The sequence below is a fragment of the Cetorhinus maximus genome, chromosome 10, assembly GCF_964194155.1.
Source record: "Cetorhinus maximus chromosome 10, sCetMax3.hap1.1, whole genome shotgun sequence".
In the NCBI taxonomy this organism is placed as follows: Eukaryota; Metazoa; Chordata; class Chondrichthyes; order Lamniformes; family Cetorhinidae; genus Cetorhinus; species Cetorhinus maximus.
Window position 1 is genome coordinate 17,171,696 of NC_135888.1, and position 19,025 is coordinate 17,190,720.

Consider the following 19,025-nt stretch of genomic DNA (forward strand, 5'->3'; position numbering starts at 1 on the left):
CAAATCACTATATTTACTCAGATTTTTAATCCAGACACTCTAGAGATCAGAAAGTTAATGAAAGCTGTTTCTGGTAGTGGGACATATAAAGAGACCACTCAAATCATAAGATTTGAACCTTTGGCCTATTCAAACTCATCCTTTAGGAATATCAATCCTACCATCTTTCATTCCTGCTTTTAACAGTTTATTATAAGTCCAATAGCTTGGCCTTAACTATCCTAACCTGCAGCCTGCCTCTTTCCTGCTTTCAGCTTTAAACTTGAAATTAACACCCCTGAGCCTTTTTATTCTACACCCACCTCCCAAAATGCAAAAGTTATAAAATACATGTGCAACTAAACACAAATGTACCAAATATAGTAAAGAAAACAAGGGGCTAGATTTATTTGGGCCAACTGGGGTCTCACCACTGAAAAGAACTCCCAGTTCCATGGGGGAGCCTCAATGGTACTTAAGGGCCACCATAGGTCCTTCCCTGGGATTCAGGCCCCAACAGCAACTGGCAGCTCTTCATTGCTCATCACCACTGGGGGAGCAGTGGTCGCTGCCAGCAATGCACCCATCAGAGGCCTAGGATCAACAAGGGACCCAGGCCACAGGTGAATGAGGGCAAGATGCGGGTCGCGGGATGGAGGCAGGGGTTTGGAGGGAAAGGCAAGGGGGTGATTTTCAGCAGCCTCGCCCCTTCCTGAAGCAGGGTCCCTGAAGGACCCTGTTGGAATGCTGCTGGCCAACCCAACAGGGTTTGCTGGGCAATCTTTGGGAGGCGTGGGAAAGCCGTGCACTTCCCATTTAAATCCTGAGCCACCACCTAATTGTGGTGGGATCAGGGATAATGGGTGTTAATTGGCTCATTAATGAGTCTAACTGACAGCCACTACCAGCAGCCAGGAATCCCATGTCAGCTGCTTCTTCCCTTTGACTTAATTGGGGGAGGTTTTGCTGCTGCCAGGGTAACTCTTTCGAGTTATCAACAGTCACAGATTGCAACTCTTTCCAGTACAATCACAGTTCTTGGTTTCCGGGAGTGGGACATGAACCCACAACCCTCTGATTCAACTGATGCGGGGCCTCTCCTGCAATTAAGTGGCCCGGCCATCATGACTAGCTGCATTAAATCCAGTCCAATATTTGAATCTGGTATCACACTAGGAGATACAAGATGCTTTAAGTTTGAAAATAATGTTCATTTGCCATTGAAGAGGAATACAGCAGTTTCATGTTTCACTGGAACACTGTTTGAAACACTGGAGATTCTGGATAGTAGCTTAGAACACGGGTCATTGAAGGGACTATTTTGAAGGAACTCACCCTCGGCCCGCAACAAGGCAGCCAGGATTTAATTGGTCACCTCACCACATGACATTGGCAGCCCCCATCTCCCACTCGACGGTGAAATACTACCAGAGGTTGATAGGCAAAGGACATGGTGCCCCTCTCATAGCACCCAATTTTATGCTCCCCCCTCACCATGGCAGCCCACTCCAGGGTGGGCAGGCAAATTTCCAGCCACTGTCATCGTCACCTGTGGCAAAACAACTTAGCTCACAAGTGACTGTAATGATTTTGGACTGGTAACCACTAACACGGATGTGCAACTGTGCAGTAATTGCCACCTCCAGAGCTGCAAAGGTCAGAGATGGGGGCAGTTTTGGAATCAGAGGCCCAGAAAATCTGGAATGCTATTGCGACAGTGACATCAGGATTATGGCCGTTGCTGTTCCAAAGTTTGTGGGTCCAGCAGGAGGGTATTCCAGGGGCAGGCACAGGGGGGTGTCTCAGTCAACCCACTGCTAAAGCTGTTAGAATCACCAATGGCAGGCAGCTGACTGGGGTTGGGAACAGCATTAGAGAGCAGCTTTAAAAATAACCTTTACCCCACCCTGATTTTTGGGCGTTCAGGCAACATCCTTTCCTCCTACTCCACATAGGGTCTGTTTCCACCCATTAAGAAAGCAGAATGCCTCATCTCACTCGAGTTTCCAGCCTCAAACTCCCTTTGAGAATGTAGAGGCAGGCACTCCCAGCACATTCTCAGGCCTCCTCCTTTGGCATCAGTGACTTTGTTTGGGGTAGGCAGGTGGAAAAGAGTGCACGTGTGTGAGAGAGCAGAAACAGAGAAACTTCAGAAGTAATTAATTGGCTGGTGAATTAATTAAAGTGATTTTAGAGAATTTCACTTCCCCCTCCAAATTCTCTCCCCTCTCCTGGTTTCATTCATCCACAAGCTGTCTGCAGTTAAGAGAATAAATTAGCAAATAGGCAAAGCGCTACCCCCAATCCCCACAATGCGCCATCTGCACCTATGAAGTCATTAAATTTAGCACTTTATAGGCTCACAAATGTTTTCTCCTCTGCAAGAATGCTGCGAACATATATTTGCAATTTCTGCATCCAGCACTTTTTTTTTAAAAAAAGCCTGAAATTTATTTAAATGAAGAAAATGAAAAGCCTGTTTCGAATGTTGAATTAACATCTTCTAAGACTGATAGAAAGCCTGTGTTCAGCCAATGGATTATTGAACCTGCTGAAGGTAATTGTACACTAGGCGGCACTGTGGTTTCAAGAAGCTTTCGGAAAACTTGCTCATAACGTATTGGCTTCAAAGAGCATGCAGAGGAAACTAGTTGGCAGAATCTTCCTCAGCAACACCTTTCTGATTACAATCAATCAGATCGTTCCACTAACAGATGTAACTATCTCTGCCTGAAAAATGCTTTGTATTGATGTTTCAGTGACTGCCACATGCATTTTAAAACATAACTGTAAATAGACAGAAGGTCTAAAGTACAAAACTCACACAACGTCAATTCCCACAAAAACTTAGGGGATATATCCTGTATACTTTGTTAGCTTGTAGCTATTCAATGGTTTCTTCTGACAAATCCTATACATTTTATCTTGTACCAGAATCTTGCCATCACCTGTATCTTTTTCCAAGAATCAACGAAGAAGCAGAAAAATTGACATATTGGTAGGAGAGATATCATAAAAACTTACTAAAAGTTGCTATTTACAGTTTTTTGTCCCCCAGGGATGATACCTTGCCCACTCCACTTTAATAAGTGAAAGGAACAAAAGCGCAGCAACAATGTCAACAATGAGAACTTCCTGCCTTTTTAAAAAATACTGTCAGAGGACCTTTGTAACCACTTGAACAGGCAGACTGGGTATCAGTTTAATGTTTCATCTGAAAGATGGCATTTCGAACATTGCAGCATTCCCTCAGTATCGCAAAAAATAACTATTAATTCTGAAGGACCGGAATTGAAATAGGGTGCAGTCAAATTGGACACCAAGCCGCACCTTCAACCTACCATTCTGGGTTAATTTAAACCCCCCTTCCCTCAGCATAAACCTGGTGGGGGGAGCCAGTTAAAGTGGAGCAGGGGGCTTACCTGTTGGATTCCTACTGCCATCTGGTCAACTGCAATTTTAAATTACAGGTGGCAAAAAATCTCAGTCCTTCTTTAAATATGTAGATCAGCACCAATTGCATCATTGAAGCTAACAGTGCAACCAGTAGTAGTTTTCCAGACAAACCAAAGCTATTAAGAAATAGACCCGGGGTCAGAGAGATAGACAATTGATTTTTTTTAGATATTGTTGGGGCATAGGTGAAACTGAAGTGTCCCTCTGCTGCTCAGACGGAAACATTGGACTTTCACTACTCTGGGTTTCCACTCACTCGACTACAATCCTGGTTAGGCCCCCTCCTGAAGACTTACACTAGTGCCAGGAACCTTGCCTTCTGGTCACCAGCAGTAACTTGCTGTCAACCAATTTTAATGATCAGGCAGCTGCAAACTCAGGACATTAACCAACATTGGCCTGGCTGTTAAAATATCTTGTATCTCCCCACTGCCACACTTGGTCAGGCCAGCTACTCACTAGGCTGCATTCCCACTCATGAATTTAAATCACTCCTGCTAAGCTTGACTTAAGATGGTATCAGTGGGCCTCTATTCCTCAAGTGCATGCAAAGTGAAGAAGAATCAAAAACAGAGAAGGGTGCATTAAACTGGGAGTATTCCTGGAGTAAGACTTTTATCAAGAATATAACTTTTAAATTTTCTCTCAAAGGAATGATCAAACAAGGATTTCAACAGAATTGTTCCTCAGGCCAGTGGAACTTATTTTACAAATGTATTAAAAATACTGATTGAGGCTATTAATAGCAAAAAGTACGGACGCTGATGGCTTGCGTGAGTAAGGAGGGCATCTCTATACATACATGGTAATGTGTTATACTTAGCCAATATTAATTCAAAAGAATCATATTTTATCTCCTTGAAGTGCTTGTATATTAATGTTATAGATATGCAAAAAAAGCTAGTGAATAGAATGCTAGGGAGTAGACTAACCAATCCTTGGTCTACCAAAGGATAAAAAAGGAAGCCACAGATAACAGAGCCTAAATCTTTACTTATTATAAATATCCATTTGTATCATATTCTGCATACTGTACAGCTATTTCCAACTGGAGTGGTTCTGACAGCATGATTTCACTGTCAAGCTGCCTTAATCCGCACTAAGTACACCCGAATCTTAGCATGTTCTTTTAAATTTAATAGTTTTAAGTTTTTTGCTTTCCTACCTTCATAAAAAAAAATCTGGTTCACTAATGTCCTTTAGGGAAAGAAATATGCCGTCTTTACCCAGTCTGGCCTACCTGTGACTCCAGACCCACAGTAATATGGCTGACTCTTAAATGCCCTCTGAAATGGCCTAGCAAGCCTCTCAGTTCTCAAGGGCAATTAGGGATGGGCAATAAATGCTAGCTTAGCCAGCGATGCCCCCATCCCATGAATGAATAAAAAAATGCAAATAAATACATTGGGGACCCCATACAACATTTATTAAATGAGAAGGCCTTCTGCAACCCAAATTCTTTATAAGAAAAATTTGTGGGATAAACAAATTTAAGGATGATCTTTGAAACTACAATGTTTTATGATATCAAATAATGTTAGAATCTTTCCACAGCTCTATGATGAACTCTTTGCTCAACAAGATTTGTATCAAGTAGAGAAAACTTCAAAAGGCTGAAGGGGTCTGCAAGACGCATTAAGGACTTCATACACAATCAACTAAAAAAGAGCAGTCAAGGCCAACAACTTTTGAGGCCAAAACTGAACCAAAGTTTGGTCCAAAAAAAAGCAATGGGGGCAGGGGAGAGACAATGTTCAGTCTTCAGTAGGTATTGATATAAAGGCAAATCCTTCCACAGCAGATAATATTGCAGAAAGGGTATCAGCCAAATCTAACTATTTTCCAGTTCTAATTCTAGTTCTCTATGGAAGCATCAGCTTGAACAGGAATTTCATTCAAGAGCTCTCCACAAGATTTTTCTGGAAATGTTTAATAGGGTTTCTTATCTAAGGCATCAACAGATTCCAAAGTAGAAAAACTGCTTACTAGAAGCACAAAAGTTAGAACATTCATATAAGTGGAGAAGTGAACAAAATGAGAATAGCTGTTGCCCATTGGTTTGTGGGTCAGGCTGTTATGCTATAACAGTGCTGATGTTGGTACTAGTGCAAAACTCCAGAGATTTTTTTAAAAAAACCAGTGTAGTAATCTTCCTCCCTAGCTGGATGATGGGTTTTTAACCCATACAGGATATCTATAAGGAAGGAAAAGAACCTTTAAAATATTTAACTTTAAATCCAGGCTGTAAAATTGCATTGTGCAATTACAACATTAAGGGTGAGTTTTGGGATCCATTGCCCAAACAGTTTCACCAAAATACTATACAGGTCCCATCGCATCCAGTTCAGGCATTCACAATACGTTGGTCCATTTATCTGCCAATTGTTTAACTTATAAAAAAATCTTTTTTGCAAATTATTAATTAATACCCCATCTTTACTGGCAGTGGGTTAGGAGGAGGGGGTGGGTAAAATGCCAGGGAGGCACATAAGCACAGCTCCCTGATGAAGACCCAGTGCTGGGAATGGCAGTGGCTTGAATGCACACCAACTGGAGATGGGCAGCCAATTTAGACAATTAGAGGCCATTTTCCTGGGCAGCTGGCAGTTTCCCAGTGGTGGAACGGACCTTGCTGTATAGGGAGGTCATCAGCTGCAAGTCAGAGGCCCCTGCACAGTTTCTTGGGAGGCCATTGGAGCCAAAGGCTCCATGGCCCAAAAAGGGGATCGCCAGCAGGCCCCAATTCTGCCACTGTAGGAACACCGCGCCCCCCCCACCCCCAACCTCCCCACATCCCCCTGGCCAGTTGCAGGGGCCTGGCTACTTGGCCCTGGAAAAATAAAACAAATCTCGGCTCAAAATAAAGGCACCCTCTCGTTTCCCTTTCTGCCTCAACAGCAGCCACCTCTCCCAGTGGCGCTGCCGAGGCTGCAGGGCTGCCAGCCTTCTGTTTGGGCCAGCAATGTGGATGCCCCACCCACCTTTCTTAATTGACCACTTCCCACCTGCCATTCACTGACTGCATGGCCCCAACAGTATTGCTTTCTCACTTCCCCTCCACCGCCCAGCTACACCAAAACGTAAGGCATTTGATGTGATGAGATCACGAGCCGCTGATCTTGTATTTGCCTGGTATCAATAGTTAAATCTACAAATTGATTATTCTTATGGCTCATGGTGTTACTTTAGCTCTTTGTATTTCTACCTTACAAGCTAATGCACACAGAATTTGCTGGAGCAGTGCATCTCACAGCATGTCCGGTTAGCTCGTCTTTTTCTGGTTAGTTAGGCATTTTCCTGCAGCCTTCAACTCAAAAATGTTTTGCCCTGTAAGTTGCTGGAAGTGGGAGCTGATAACGGTACAGCTACAGCAACCGCTTTACATTCCAGCATGGGACTTCACTGTTGCTGGTAAAATCTCACCCCATGTAACTACTAGATTGTCCTAAAAACCCACTTGGTTCACTAATGTCCTTTTAAAAAAAACTGCCATCCTTACCTGGTCTGGCCTAGATGTGGCTCCAGGCATCCATCAATGTGTTTGATTCTTAACTGTCCTCTGAAATGACCAGCAAGCCATTCAGTTGACAAGGTGGCTCACCAGCACCTCCTCAAGGGCAATTAGGGTTGCAAAATAAACACTGGCCTTGCCAGCAATACCAGTGAGCCATGAATTAATTTTTAAAAATCAGTTTGGTCCAGAAACTTTTTTTTTTCTTTTTTGCAAAAATATACTTTATTCATAAAATTTCTTCAAGAACATTCCAAACCATTTCAAAATCACCATCACAAAAATACAATCAGGCTCAACTTTTACAACATGTATCACGAGGTGCATCAATACAAACAATGAATATTATAATCATTTGCAGACATTCATTTTGAGCTGTACAGAAACTGAACAATTAAAAGTGTGTAGTCTCATTCCTTCAGCTAATGATTTGCTCAAAATTTATGAATGTAAATTTTTCCGTCTGTCTTTTTAGATGCCCTGTTGCCATAGTTGTACCATTATCAGCTCCCACTTCCAGCAACTTACAGGGCAAAACATTTTTGAGCTGAAGGCAAATGCCTAACTAACCAGAAAAATACTAACTAACCAGGCATGCTGTGAGTTCCACTGCTCCAGCATTTTAAAAATATTCATTTATGGGATGTGGCTTTCATTGGCTAGGCCAACATTTATTGCCCATCCCTAATTGCCCTTGAGAAGGTGGTGGCGAGCTGCCTTCTTGAACTGCTGCGGTGTAGGTACACCCACAGTACTGTTAGGGAAGGAGTTCCAGCATTTTGACCCAATATTTTTGACCCCAATTCTGTGTGCATTAGCTTGAAGTAGAAATGCAAAGAACTAAAGTAACATCGTGAGCGACAAAAATAATCAATTAGTAGATTTAAGTATTGATTTGGTGTTTTTTGATGACCAATACCAGGCAAATACAAGATCAGCGGCTCATGATCTCATCACATTGAATGCCTTACATTCTGGGCGTTTAAAATAAGACCTGTGGCTCTCGTGATCGCACCACAACAAAGGCATTACACTTCGGGGTTTTAAAATCTAGATATACCACTTTCAGCATCAAGGACCACTTCCATAAGTGAACTTTGTATCTACTACAAGTAGGTCAATAATTCATGTTCCTTGCATTCAGCTGCAACCATCTCCCTCACACTGTCGATGTAAAAATACTTTGCAATTGCCTCAACACAGTATAGCTTATTTTTCATTCGACAGCAGACAGTTCACTATTTTAGAATGCTGATCTTGGACGCAAATTACAGCCCACATTAACGAAAAGAATTAACTCAAATAAATTCTTACCAGATAAGCAATAACTTCATATCCTTGTTCCTTTAGCCAAACCAGAATGCACGAGGTGTCCAATCCACCACTGTAGGCTAGGACAACTGTACCTTTGGGTTGAGACATTTTATCTTTAAAAAGAAGAAAAAACACGAGGCCATTAGATGTTGTTACAATTGGCAAAGGAAATTACATAAAATAGATTCTAAAAATATTCTGCTTATTTAACCTTTTACAAGTTACTAAAGGAGAAATTTTGGTAGAAGATATTTTTATTCCATTTAAAGATGCAAATGAACAATTTGAAAATACTCGGAATTTTTTTTTGTTCACAGAAAATATTAAAAATATAAATGAAGAAAACTAGTTTTAAGAATTTAATTAACCAGATGGAATTATGTAGTCAAATCAAAGACACTTTAACCTCTGAAAATGTATGTTTAATCAGTTTGCTCACTCAATCCTGTCCTCCTAGATAGACAGTTAACTATATAAATCAGTAGACACGTTTTTAAAATATGGGACAGAATAACCAAGATGATCTAATATTCCTATATATTGCTGGAAAAAGAGACACGCCTAAGCTTTTCGTCTTGCACTCATCAGGACACTTGCAAGAATACCAATAAAAGGGGGAAAACAACAATTTATACTGTATGTGTTGAGAGTGCTGATTGGTTTGCAAGTGGTGTTGCCATGGAGAACGCACCACTGATGGTGACCGACAGTTAACTGCGAACCATTGTTTGAAATTTAGCTTAGGCACATCTCTTTGTTAAGCAATACTCAAGTTCTGTACTATCAAATGACTATTCTATTATAATTGATTGTTGTTCTGCTGCTGTGAGTGAGGAGGCTGCCTGTACAGGACAATAATGAGGATTCAATAATAAAGCTGTATTTGTGAGTAAAGCATTCATGCCAATCAATTCACAAATTATCAAAATAAATAGCTTGGTTAATTGCCTTGGGATTTACAGAGTACTTACTTAGAACTTTGTCAATGAACATTAAGTGAGCAAAATGACATTCATGGTAACTATACATAAGGGAAAAGTTCTGCCTTTGCCATTTAGACCTCCTCTAGACTCTAGACCCATTTTTTGTTTCTTTACTTGTCCCATTACAATCTCCTTTTGCCTTGCACTATCATCTCTTTTGTCATTTCATCTCTCATCCCTGGTAGGAAATAGACAGTTTAAGTAAGTTACACTAGTATTTGTGGGTGTTAGGAATGAATTTTATATTTCTGTATCTATGTGTTAAGAAAAGGTCAAGTTGAGTTTTAGTTTCACTTTAAAAGGTGCCTGCATTTCTAATAAGGGTTTACGACTGTAAGAGAAGTTGAGCAAACAAGAGTGGAAAAACTGGGCTGTTGCCTAGCAACAGGGGTCCAGAGAGGCAGCACACACACACACACACACACACACACCTAGAAACAGCAGTTCTTAAGTTTTGAACACAGCTGCCAAGCAGAAACTACCGAGAAGGGGCAGATAGCGAGTCCCAAGCTACAGCTGATTGAAAGTAGCTGCCAGAGACAGACTAGATCAAAGGGGACAGATAGCCAGTCCCAAGCTAAAGAAACGACTCCAAAATCCAGGGGAGTGGAACAGAAGTCCCAAGCAGACCTTCTAGTCAAAGGGAAGGACAGGTAACTGGAAAAGGTCCTGTTAAATGAAGTTAAGAGTGAGGGGCAGAGAAAAGCTCCAAGCTTAAAGTTCCAAGCTGCAGGAAGCAGAGTCAAAGTGATATAAAGGCTTATGAGAAGTCAGCAGGTCCAAAGAGGCAACTGAAGGTCTGTAACTCTTTGCTATGGGCATGTGAAGCAGTGGTGTACAGTTGACAGCTGAGTTGGTGAGAGAGAGTGCATGGAAGAAAGCTTGAATTCATGTGGTGACCCAGGGGAGAAGAACATTGGAAGGAGAGTTTGAAACCTGGAGGTGAACCCTTGCGAATGCATTTGAGAGAAAGCGTCAGTTTGGGAAAAGATTCCAAGGCGAGTTCTTGGAAAGTGGGAATTGGAAACCCTCGTGTGAAAGGTGGAGTTCAGTGACACTGGTTGGTTCATGGTGTAACAAGCGTCTGGAGTGGTGCCAGGGGTGGGGGAGCTGAAGAGACACCCACAGCATCTGGTTGAGGCGGCATCTGTCACTTGGATTCAGAGTGTGGTGTGCCTGACTACAGGCCATCAATCAGTTTACAAGGACTATGTATTTATTGTGAACATTAGAGAATAAGATAGCTTTTGTAACTTGTGCTATCCTTACACATCTGTATATATCTGCAAAGGTATAGTTGTGGGTGAAGGAGCATTGTAATATAGTTTATCTTTTCTTGTTTAATAAATGTTTTATGCTTTTGTTAAAAATTCATTAGCTGAGTCCAGTGACTCTGGTCAGTAGCCACTCTCCACGTATCTAAACACACAGATAAAAGTTAGGGTCTATTGAGCTGGGTTCCTCCCTGGGGTCAGGCTTGCCCAGCTGGGGATCATAACATGCCTTCTACCACATTAGTGATCTTCTCTTTTGTTCTTTCCTCCCTCACCCCCTTTCCCTGCCTCTGTACTTGCTTAAAAGCTGTTACATCTCAAACTTTTTCCACTTCTAAAGAAAAGTCATCAGCCTGAAACATTGGGTGGAATCATGTTGAAGCATCAGTAGTCTCGTCTGCCGGTGGGGAGCCGGCGAGAGACTCGCACCACCTTTCAGGCAGACCCGCCAAACCACAAGCCAATCAGGCAGTGGCGAGGCCACTGATGGATCTTCCCCTGGAACCACGATTCCGGACATGGAAGTCTCCCCTACCAAGAGCTGGTGGCCAATCAGAGGCCTGTGGCTCTTGCACTCAGCAGTGCCACAGAGAAGGCCGTAGCTGCTGACAGAAGGACAGGCACCAGAGTTCCAAAATCATGGAGCGACCTAGACCACAGGTAAGTAATGTGCGAGGGGCGGTTTTGCAGAGTGGGGGTCGCAGAAAAAGGGGTGCAGGGGGTTCAGCAACAAGGGCAGTGAAGTGGCTCCCAGCAGTTCCCCTCCACCCCCCCACCCACCCGACATCCAGTCCCTCAATAAGGCACTGAGTGCCTTTGATCAAGGGACCCACCCCCGGAGGTGGCAAGCAACCCACACAGGTTTACCAGCTGTGCACATCACATGGTGACACACCTGCCTGCAGCTGGCTTAATACCAGCAGCAGCAGGATGAGGCCCTTAAGTGGTCATTACTTGGCCACTTAAGGGCCTCAATTGGCAGCAGGGCAGGAAAGTCAACAATGGCTTCCTGTCCAGAACATAGTTCTCGTGGAGGCAGGAAGGCGGCGGGGTTCTAGTACGCCACCATCCTGCCTAAATACATGCCTTTCCCACTTCCAAGCTCACCACCAGCAAAGACACAAGATTCTGCCCATTATCTTTGTTTCTAAAGAAAAACAGATTATTTGATCATTATCCCATTGTTGTTTGTAGGAGTTTGCTGAGCACAAATTTGTTCCTATATTACAACAGTGACTACACTTCAGAAAAGTACTTCACTGGCTGTAAAATGCATTGAGAAATCCATGGTCATGAAAAGTGTTATATAAATGCAAATGGTTTTCTTTCTTTCTCACTTCAGATATTGCCTGGCCTTTTGAGCAGTTCCAGAATTTCCTGTTTTCATTTCAGATTTCTAGTGTCCGCAGTACTTTGAAAGAGATTGGCTGAGGGTCTTAAATGGAGTGTTCCAGAAAGTAAAGCTAAGGCACCTGAAAGCTCTGTCATCAATGATGGGTCATTGAGAAGGGTTACAAAGGCCAAGAGTCAGAGGACCATAGCGTACAATAGGAGAAATAAAGCTGGAGGAGTTGTATGAATGGGGTGCATCAAAAATGATAGAATTTGAAGATGAGGAGAAGGATTATCAATTCAATATATTGGGAAGCACTCGCGTACAAAATATGATTAAGGAATAATCTAGTCTCCAATGGAATTGCGTAACACTTATTTAAAATTGTATGCATGCATAGTGTCGTATCATTAAAGAAATGGCGACTCACAAATATATAAAGGACAAAAGTTGGAGAAGTCAATGCTTATAACATACTATACTCATGTACAAGTACCCCATCCAATCTAAAAAGTGTTATATGTGCAATCAGATTTTTGTGGGTTGGTTTCAAGGACAGAAGATTCAATATTTTAAATACCATTAAGTTTCAATTTTATAATTTTTGCAACATTTCTTCTAACATAATTTTCCCCATTTTTCATTCCCTGAAATTGAAAATGTGGGTTTATTTTAAATTCTACATTATAGCAACCAGTTTTCTCATATTGTTATAGAATTGCAAAATCTGGCACAACATGAATGAGTGAAAACAATCAATTGATCAGTTTACAGCAATGACTAATTCAATTCCACTAGTTTTGCAAGTTTATAAACATACTACTTCAAATACATAAATTGTCATTCACATGTGTCAGCCTTGGCTGAGTCTAAAGCTAGTGGATTGAAGTTGTGGCAGGCCTGGGGAAAGCGAAGTTGTAGCAGGCCCAGGAAGAGCGAAGTTGCCATGGTGAGTGTATGTGTGTGTGTGTGGGGGAGTGACAGCATGTGGGAGTGAGTGTGTACATGTGTGTGTATGGGAATGAGAGAGTGAGTGTGTGTGGGGGAATGAATGAGAAAGTGAGTGTGTGTCTGCCTTACTCACAGTCTCGGGTTTCTCACTCACTCTCATCAACGCATCCACTCAGAGTGGGTGAGGGTGAGCGAGTGAGCACCCTCAGACTGGGAGTGAGCCTGGCACACACACATTGACCCTCTCACACAAGTTATTTTTATTAATTATCCTTTTTAACAATTTATTGCTTTACTTTTGCTCAGCAATTGTTTCTTTTCTTAATGCCTCAACTTTTAGTTGAGATAGTAGGAGATAGAATTTAAGATAAAGAAGAAAAAGTGTGCTTATGACAAGTGTCTGGTAGGAAACACAATTGAGAACCAAGTGGAATACAGAAGGAAGGAAGGTGAAAAAACAAATAAGAGAAGCAAAAAGGGATTATGAGAAAAGGCCGGCAGCCAACATAAAGTGGAATCCCAAAGTCTTCTATCGGCACACAAATAGTAGGAGGGTGGTAGATGGAGGAGTAGGGCCGATTAGGGACCAAAAAGGGGATTTACACAAGGAGGCAGGGGGCATGGCTGAGATGTTAAATGAATACTTTGCATCTGTCCTTACCAAGGAAGCAGATGCTATCGAAGTCACGGTGACAGGGGAGGAAACTCTGACACTAGAAGAGTTCAAAAATGATAAGGAGTAAGCGTTGGATAAACTGTTGGTGCTTAAAGTTGACAAGGCACCGGGGCCAGGTGAGATGCATCCAAGGATCTTGAAGGAAGTAAGAATGGAAATTGCAAGGGCACTGGACATAGTCTTTCAGTCTTCCCTAGACTCAGGGGAGGTGCCAGAGGACTGGAGAATTGCAAACATTACATCTTTGATCAAGAAAGATTGTAAGGATAAGCCCAGCAATTACAGACCAGTCAGTTTATCTTCAGTGGTGGGGAAGCTTCTAGAGACAATTATTCAGGATAGAATTAGTAGTCACATGGAAAAATGTGGGTTGATCGGGATGAGCCAGCATGGATTTCTAAAGACGAAATCATGTTCAACTAACTTGCTGGAGTTTTTTGAAGAGGTAACAGAGAGGGTAGATGAGGGTAATACTGTTGATGTGGTGTACATGGACTTTCAAAAGGCATTCGATACAATGCCACACAACAGACTTGTGAGAAAAGTTGTAGCTCATGGAATAAAAGGGACAGTAGCAACGTGGATACAAAATTGGCTAAGTAACAGGAAACAGAGGGTAATGGCCAATCGGTATTTTTCGGGCTGGAGAAAGATTTTGTACCAGGGGTCGGTATTGGGACCCTTGCTTTTCCTGATATATATTAATGATCTAGATCTTGGTGTGCACTGGACAATTTCAAAGTTTGTGGATGTGGAGAAACTTGCGAGCATTGTAAACTGTGAGGAGGTAGGAATAGAACTTCAAAAGGACATAGACAAGTTGCTGAAATGGGCAGATAGGTAGCAGATGATGTTCAATGCGTAGAAGTGTGAGGTGGTGCATTTTGGTGGGAAGAACATGGAGAGGCAATATAAAGTAAGGGGCACAATTCTTAAGGGTGTGCAGGAGCAGAGGGACCTGGGTGTATATGTGCATAGATCATTGAAGGTGACAGGACAGGTGAAGAGTGCAGTTAATAAAGCATACAGTATCCTGGACTTTATTAATAGGGGCATAGAGTACAAGAGCAGGGAGGTTATGATGAGTTGAGTTAAGACACTAGTTAGACCTCAGCTGGAGTATTGTGTGCAGTTCTGGGCACCACACTATAGGAAGGATGTGAACACATTGGAGACAGTGCAGCAGAGGTTCCAGGGATGGGAATCTTGAGTTAGGAAGATAGATTGGAGAGGTTGGGACTGTTCACCTTGGAAAGAAGGCTAAGAGGAGATTTGATAGAGGTGTTCAAAATCACGAGGGGGCTGGACAGAGTAGATAGGGAGAAACTGTTCCTGCTCCAAAAGTATCAAGAACAAGAGGGCATAAATTTAAAGTGATTTGCAAAAGACGCAAATGTGATGTGAGAAAAAACTTTTTCACATAGCAATGGTTCAGGTCTGGAATGCACTGCCTAGGAGTGTGGTGGAGACAAGTTCAATCGAGGCATTCAAGAGGACATTAGATGATTATTTAAATAGAAACCATGTGCAGGGTTATGGGGAAAAGGCAGGAGAATGGCACTATGTATAATGCTCGTTTGGAGAGCCAGTGCAGACACGATGGGCCAAATGGCTTCCTTCTGTTGTCGTAACAATTCTGTGATTCTGTGACCTTTCTTTGAAATTCAAGTTAATGTTGTGTCCATCCTTATCTTTCCAAAAATGTGCTCATTAGCTGCTTGAGTGAGAAAAAATGCAAATATGGCCTCCCAAGCAAAAAGGCTGGGCAAGCCTGACCTAGGCTTACACTTCAATACAGTATGAAGGGAGTGCTGAATTACCAGAGCTGCAATCTTTCCCAAACATTACAGCCCAGAAACAGGCCATGTGCAATCCAATCGGTTTATGTCAGTATTTATACTTGACACAAGCCTTCTTCCCACCCTGCAACATCTTTATTCGCATATCCATCCAACATTTCTCTCTCATGTACTTATCTAGTTTCCCCTTAAATGTAACAATGCTATTCACCTCATTTGTTTAACAAAGGATAGCAAAGCAATATTAATTAATACAAGCAATGTTTACATATTGAGCACTATTCAAATATAGTGAAAATTCTTCTAGTGTCCTGGCCAACACTGATTCCTCAGCCAGATTCATTCAAATCAGATTATCTGGTCATCATCTCATTACTGTTTGTGGGATCCTGCTGTGCTCGAATTGGCTGCTGTATTTCCCTACATCACAACTGTAACCTTGCAAAAGTAGGGTGGCCAGTGCTAGAAGCTACTAATACCGCACACTACCACGGCACACAGGGATGGCATAATCACATACAAAGATTGAACGTGGTTTGGGGTGCAAAAGACCCGATCGCAAGTAGGTGAGAGGATGAGGGGAGGTGGGGTGGTGGTGGTGGTGGTAAGGAAAATTTGAAAACCAAATGCTGTTTTCTGTGTCGCAGTAACTTTAATGCTGCTGTATATGGGGAAAGGAACAGGCATAGACTCCTGCCGGTGCTTCGCTGAAGCAAGTGTACTAAGGTACAAAATACCTGATGTAAGGACATCCGGTAATGGACAGTGCTCAGACCAGCTAGAAACCAACTGTCCGGTATAAAACCAGTTGAATGCCCACCCTATTCAACATTACCTCAGTGACTGCGAAACATTTTGGGATGTTCTGAGGTGGTGAAATGCACCAAATAAAATGAAAGTTCTTTCTTTCACTAAGAGCATTGTAGATTTGGAAGGGATCAAAATTCACTGATCAAGGGAGGTCCTCCTCTCTCAGCAGCACCCTGTTCCAACTCCCTGTGTGGTAGCAGTGTGCTCCATCTACAAGACCCACTGCAGCAACTCACCAATGCTCCTTTGACTGCACCTTCCAAACCCACCTAGGACAAGGGCAGCAGATGCACGGGAACACCACCACCTGCAAGTTCCTCTCCAAACCAAACAACATCATGATTTGGAACTATAATCGCTGTTCCTTCACTGTCACTGGGTCAAGATCTTGGAACTCTCTCTCTAACAGCACAGTGGGTGCACCTACACCACATGGACTGCAACGGTTCAGAAAAGTAGCGAATCGCCACTTTCTCAAGGTCAATTAGGAATGGGCAATGAATGCTGGCCTTGGCATGAAAAAAAAATTAAAAGTTTCTTACATGATTTTTGCCTACATCATTCTAAAGTTTATTCCACTGGCTTATTAATTGTATGTCTTTGAGAATAGTCCCACCTTAGTCCCTAAAACAACCTATTGCTAGTTGCTTCAGGGTGACTTAGGCAAGGTTGACTAAGTGGGCAAATACATGGCAGATGCAGTATAACGTGGATAAGTGTGAAGTTATCCGCTTTGGTAGGAAAAACAGAATGGCAGAGTATTATTTAATTGGTGATAGACTGGGGAATGTTGATGTACAAAGGGACCTGGGTGTCCTTGTACACCAACCACTGAAAGCAAGCATGCAGGTGCAGCACCATTTGAAGGCAAATAGTACGTTGGCCTTCATTGCAAGAGAATTTGAGTACAGGAGCAAGCATGTCTTATTGCAGCTGTACAGGGCCTTGGTGAAACCACACCTGGGGTATTGTGTGCAGTTTTGTCTCCTTACCTAAGAAAGGATATACTTGCCATAGAAGGAGTGCAGCAAAGATTCACCCGACTGATTCCTGGGATGGTGTATGAGGAGAGATTGGGCCGAGTAGGCCTGTTATTCACTGGAGTTTAGAAGAAGGCGTGGGGATCTCATTGGAACATATATTGAGAAACTTCTTCACTCAGAGGATGGCGAACTTGTGGAATTCTCTACAAAAGAGGGCTGTGGAGGTCAAGACACTGAATATATTTAAGAAGGAAATAGATATATTTCGGTAGTCTAAAGGCATCAAGGGGTTTGGGGAGAGAGCGGGAGTATGGCATTGAGATAGAGGATCAGCCATGATCAGAGTGAATGGCAGAGCAGGCTCCAAGGGCCGAATGACCTACTCCTGCTCCTATTTTCTATGTTTCTATGTGTCTCCTCTGTCAGTTAAACTTAATAGGATCTGGATCGGGAGCTTGAAAACAAAACAAAAAGGTTAAAATCCGCTGCCAGTTGCAAGTTTTAAGTCCATGTGTTTTTGCAGGTCATCTTTCATCACGTTGAACTGCAAAAAAGAAATGCTCATTACAAGTGTGGGTACTGCTTTAATGTTAACAGCAGGGGAGTTCGCGCTTGGTTTTACAAAGTGACCTGGCAAAACTGCCCTTTCGGATTCGTTTAAGCAATACAAGGCGGTAATTTCATCATCCGCATATGGGGTGATGTGCTTTTTGTTTTTTCTTTCCCAACAAACATAAAATATAAGGCAACAAGTCAAAGCAATACTTTAAAACAACAACCAATCTGCAAACTTTTACCCCAAGATTTATATTTGGAATTGGAATTGAAGAGACTGGAAAATAAAAAGATCACATTCAATATATATATAAATATATGCTTTACCTATATATAAGTTTCCTGATTTAAAGAGAAGTCAAGGTGTCAGGCAGAAGATGAAAGGCTGAGATTTTTCAAAACCTGAGGTACGAATGATCCTGATTTTGTTTTTGCTTCTTGTTTATATGGATATGTATGTTATATTTACCTGTGCATTATCCCCCGCCCCCTCTCCCCCACTGCACTGAGGTACCTCACCTGAGTCACTCGGTCTGTTGATCTCTGGCACTCCAGCCCCGAACCCACGCCGCTCGCGCTCCGTCTGCTTCTGCGCACAATTTACCGGCTCGCGGGTTTTAAACAGAACCCAGGACGAGGGCGCTCAGGGGGCGGGGCGGGCGGTGGGGGGGGAGGAGCTGCTGATTGGCAGCTGACACAAAAGAGGCGGGGCATCTAGAATTCGCCCCACTCTCGCCCTCCTCTTACCAACCCTGCCCCCCCGTGCGACACGACGTCACGCGCAGCCCACCCCACCTACCTCCTGCCTCCGTATGTGCGTCAACATTTCCAGTCACGCTTTGTGTTCTTTGGCGCCGGGTGATTGACAGGGCATTTAATAAAGTGCCCACACCGGTCTGATTTGAGACTTTTGACATGCTAGAAAAGTTTTGTGGTACACTGGTAGCACCCTCGCTTCTGGGCAGGGAGCTCCAGGTTCAAGTCTCACTTAAGGACTGGATGGATATGAAACGAGAGTTCATAACAAAGGTGGCCAAACAGATTGAGACTTTTGGCCCAAAGTCAAAAAACTCATTCCTGGAGGCCATTCAGCCCGTCGCGCCTGTGCTAGCTCTCTGCCCAGAGCGACCCGCTGCCCTGCTTCTTCCCCATAGCCCTCCACATGTTCTCTCTTTGTGTGCTTGTCCGATTCTGTTTTGGAAGCCCCGGTTGTTGTCTGCCTCCACAACACCCTCAAGCAGTGGACTCCAGATCCAAAACGCTCACTGGGTAAAATTATTTTTCATGTTGCCATTGATTCTTCTGCAAATCCCCTGACAATTGGTGTCCTCTGATTCTCGACCCTTCTGCCAGTGGGAACAATTCTCTCTATCTACTCTCTCCAGACTCCTCATGATTTTG

The 19,025-nt window shown here is 42.9% G+C and overlaps 1 protein-coding gene across 2 annotated transcripts in view; it reads right to left on the minus strand.

The window, feature by feature from the left end:
* Nucleotides 1-18,282, minus strand: part of ass1 (argininosuccinate synthase 1) — a 155,335-nt gene extending 137,053 nt beyond the window's left edge. For both annotated transcript variants that reach the window (XM_078550059.1, XM_078550058.1), the window contains exons 1-2: nt 18,144-18,282; nt 8,261-8,373 (exon numbers count right to left, since the gene is read on the minus strand). In XM_078550059.1, the coding sequence (XP_078406185.1) occupies nt 8,261-8,368 (108 nt within the window). In that variant the 5' untranslated portion in view covers nt 8,369-8,373; nt 18,144-18,282. The remainder of the gene's footprint in view (nt 1-8,260; nt 8,374-18,143) is intronic.
* Nucleotides 18,283-19,025: the final 743 nt, after the last annotated feature.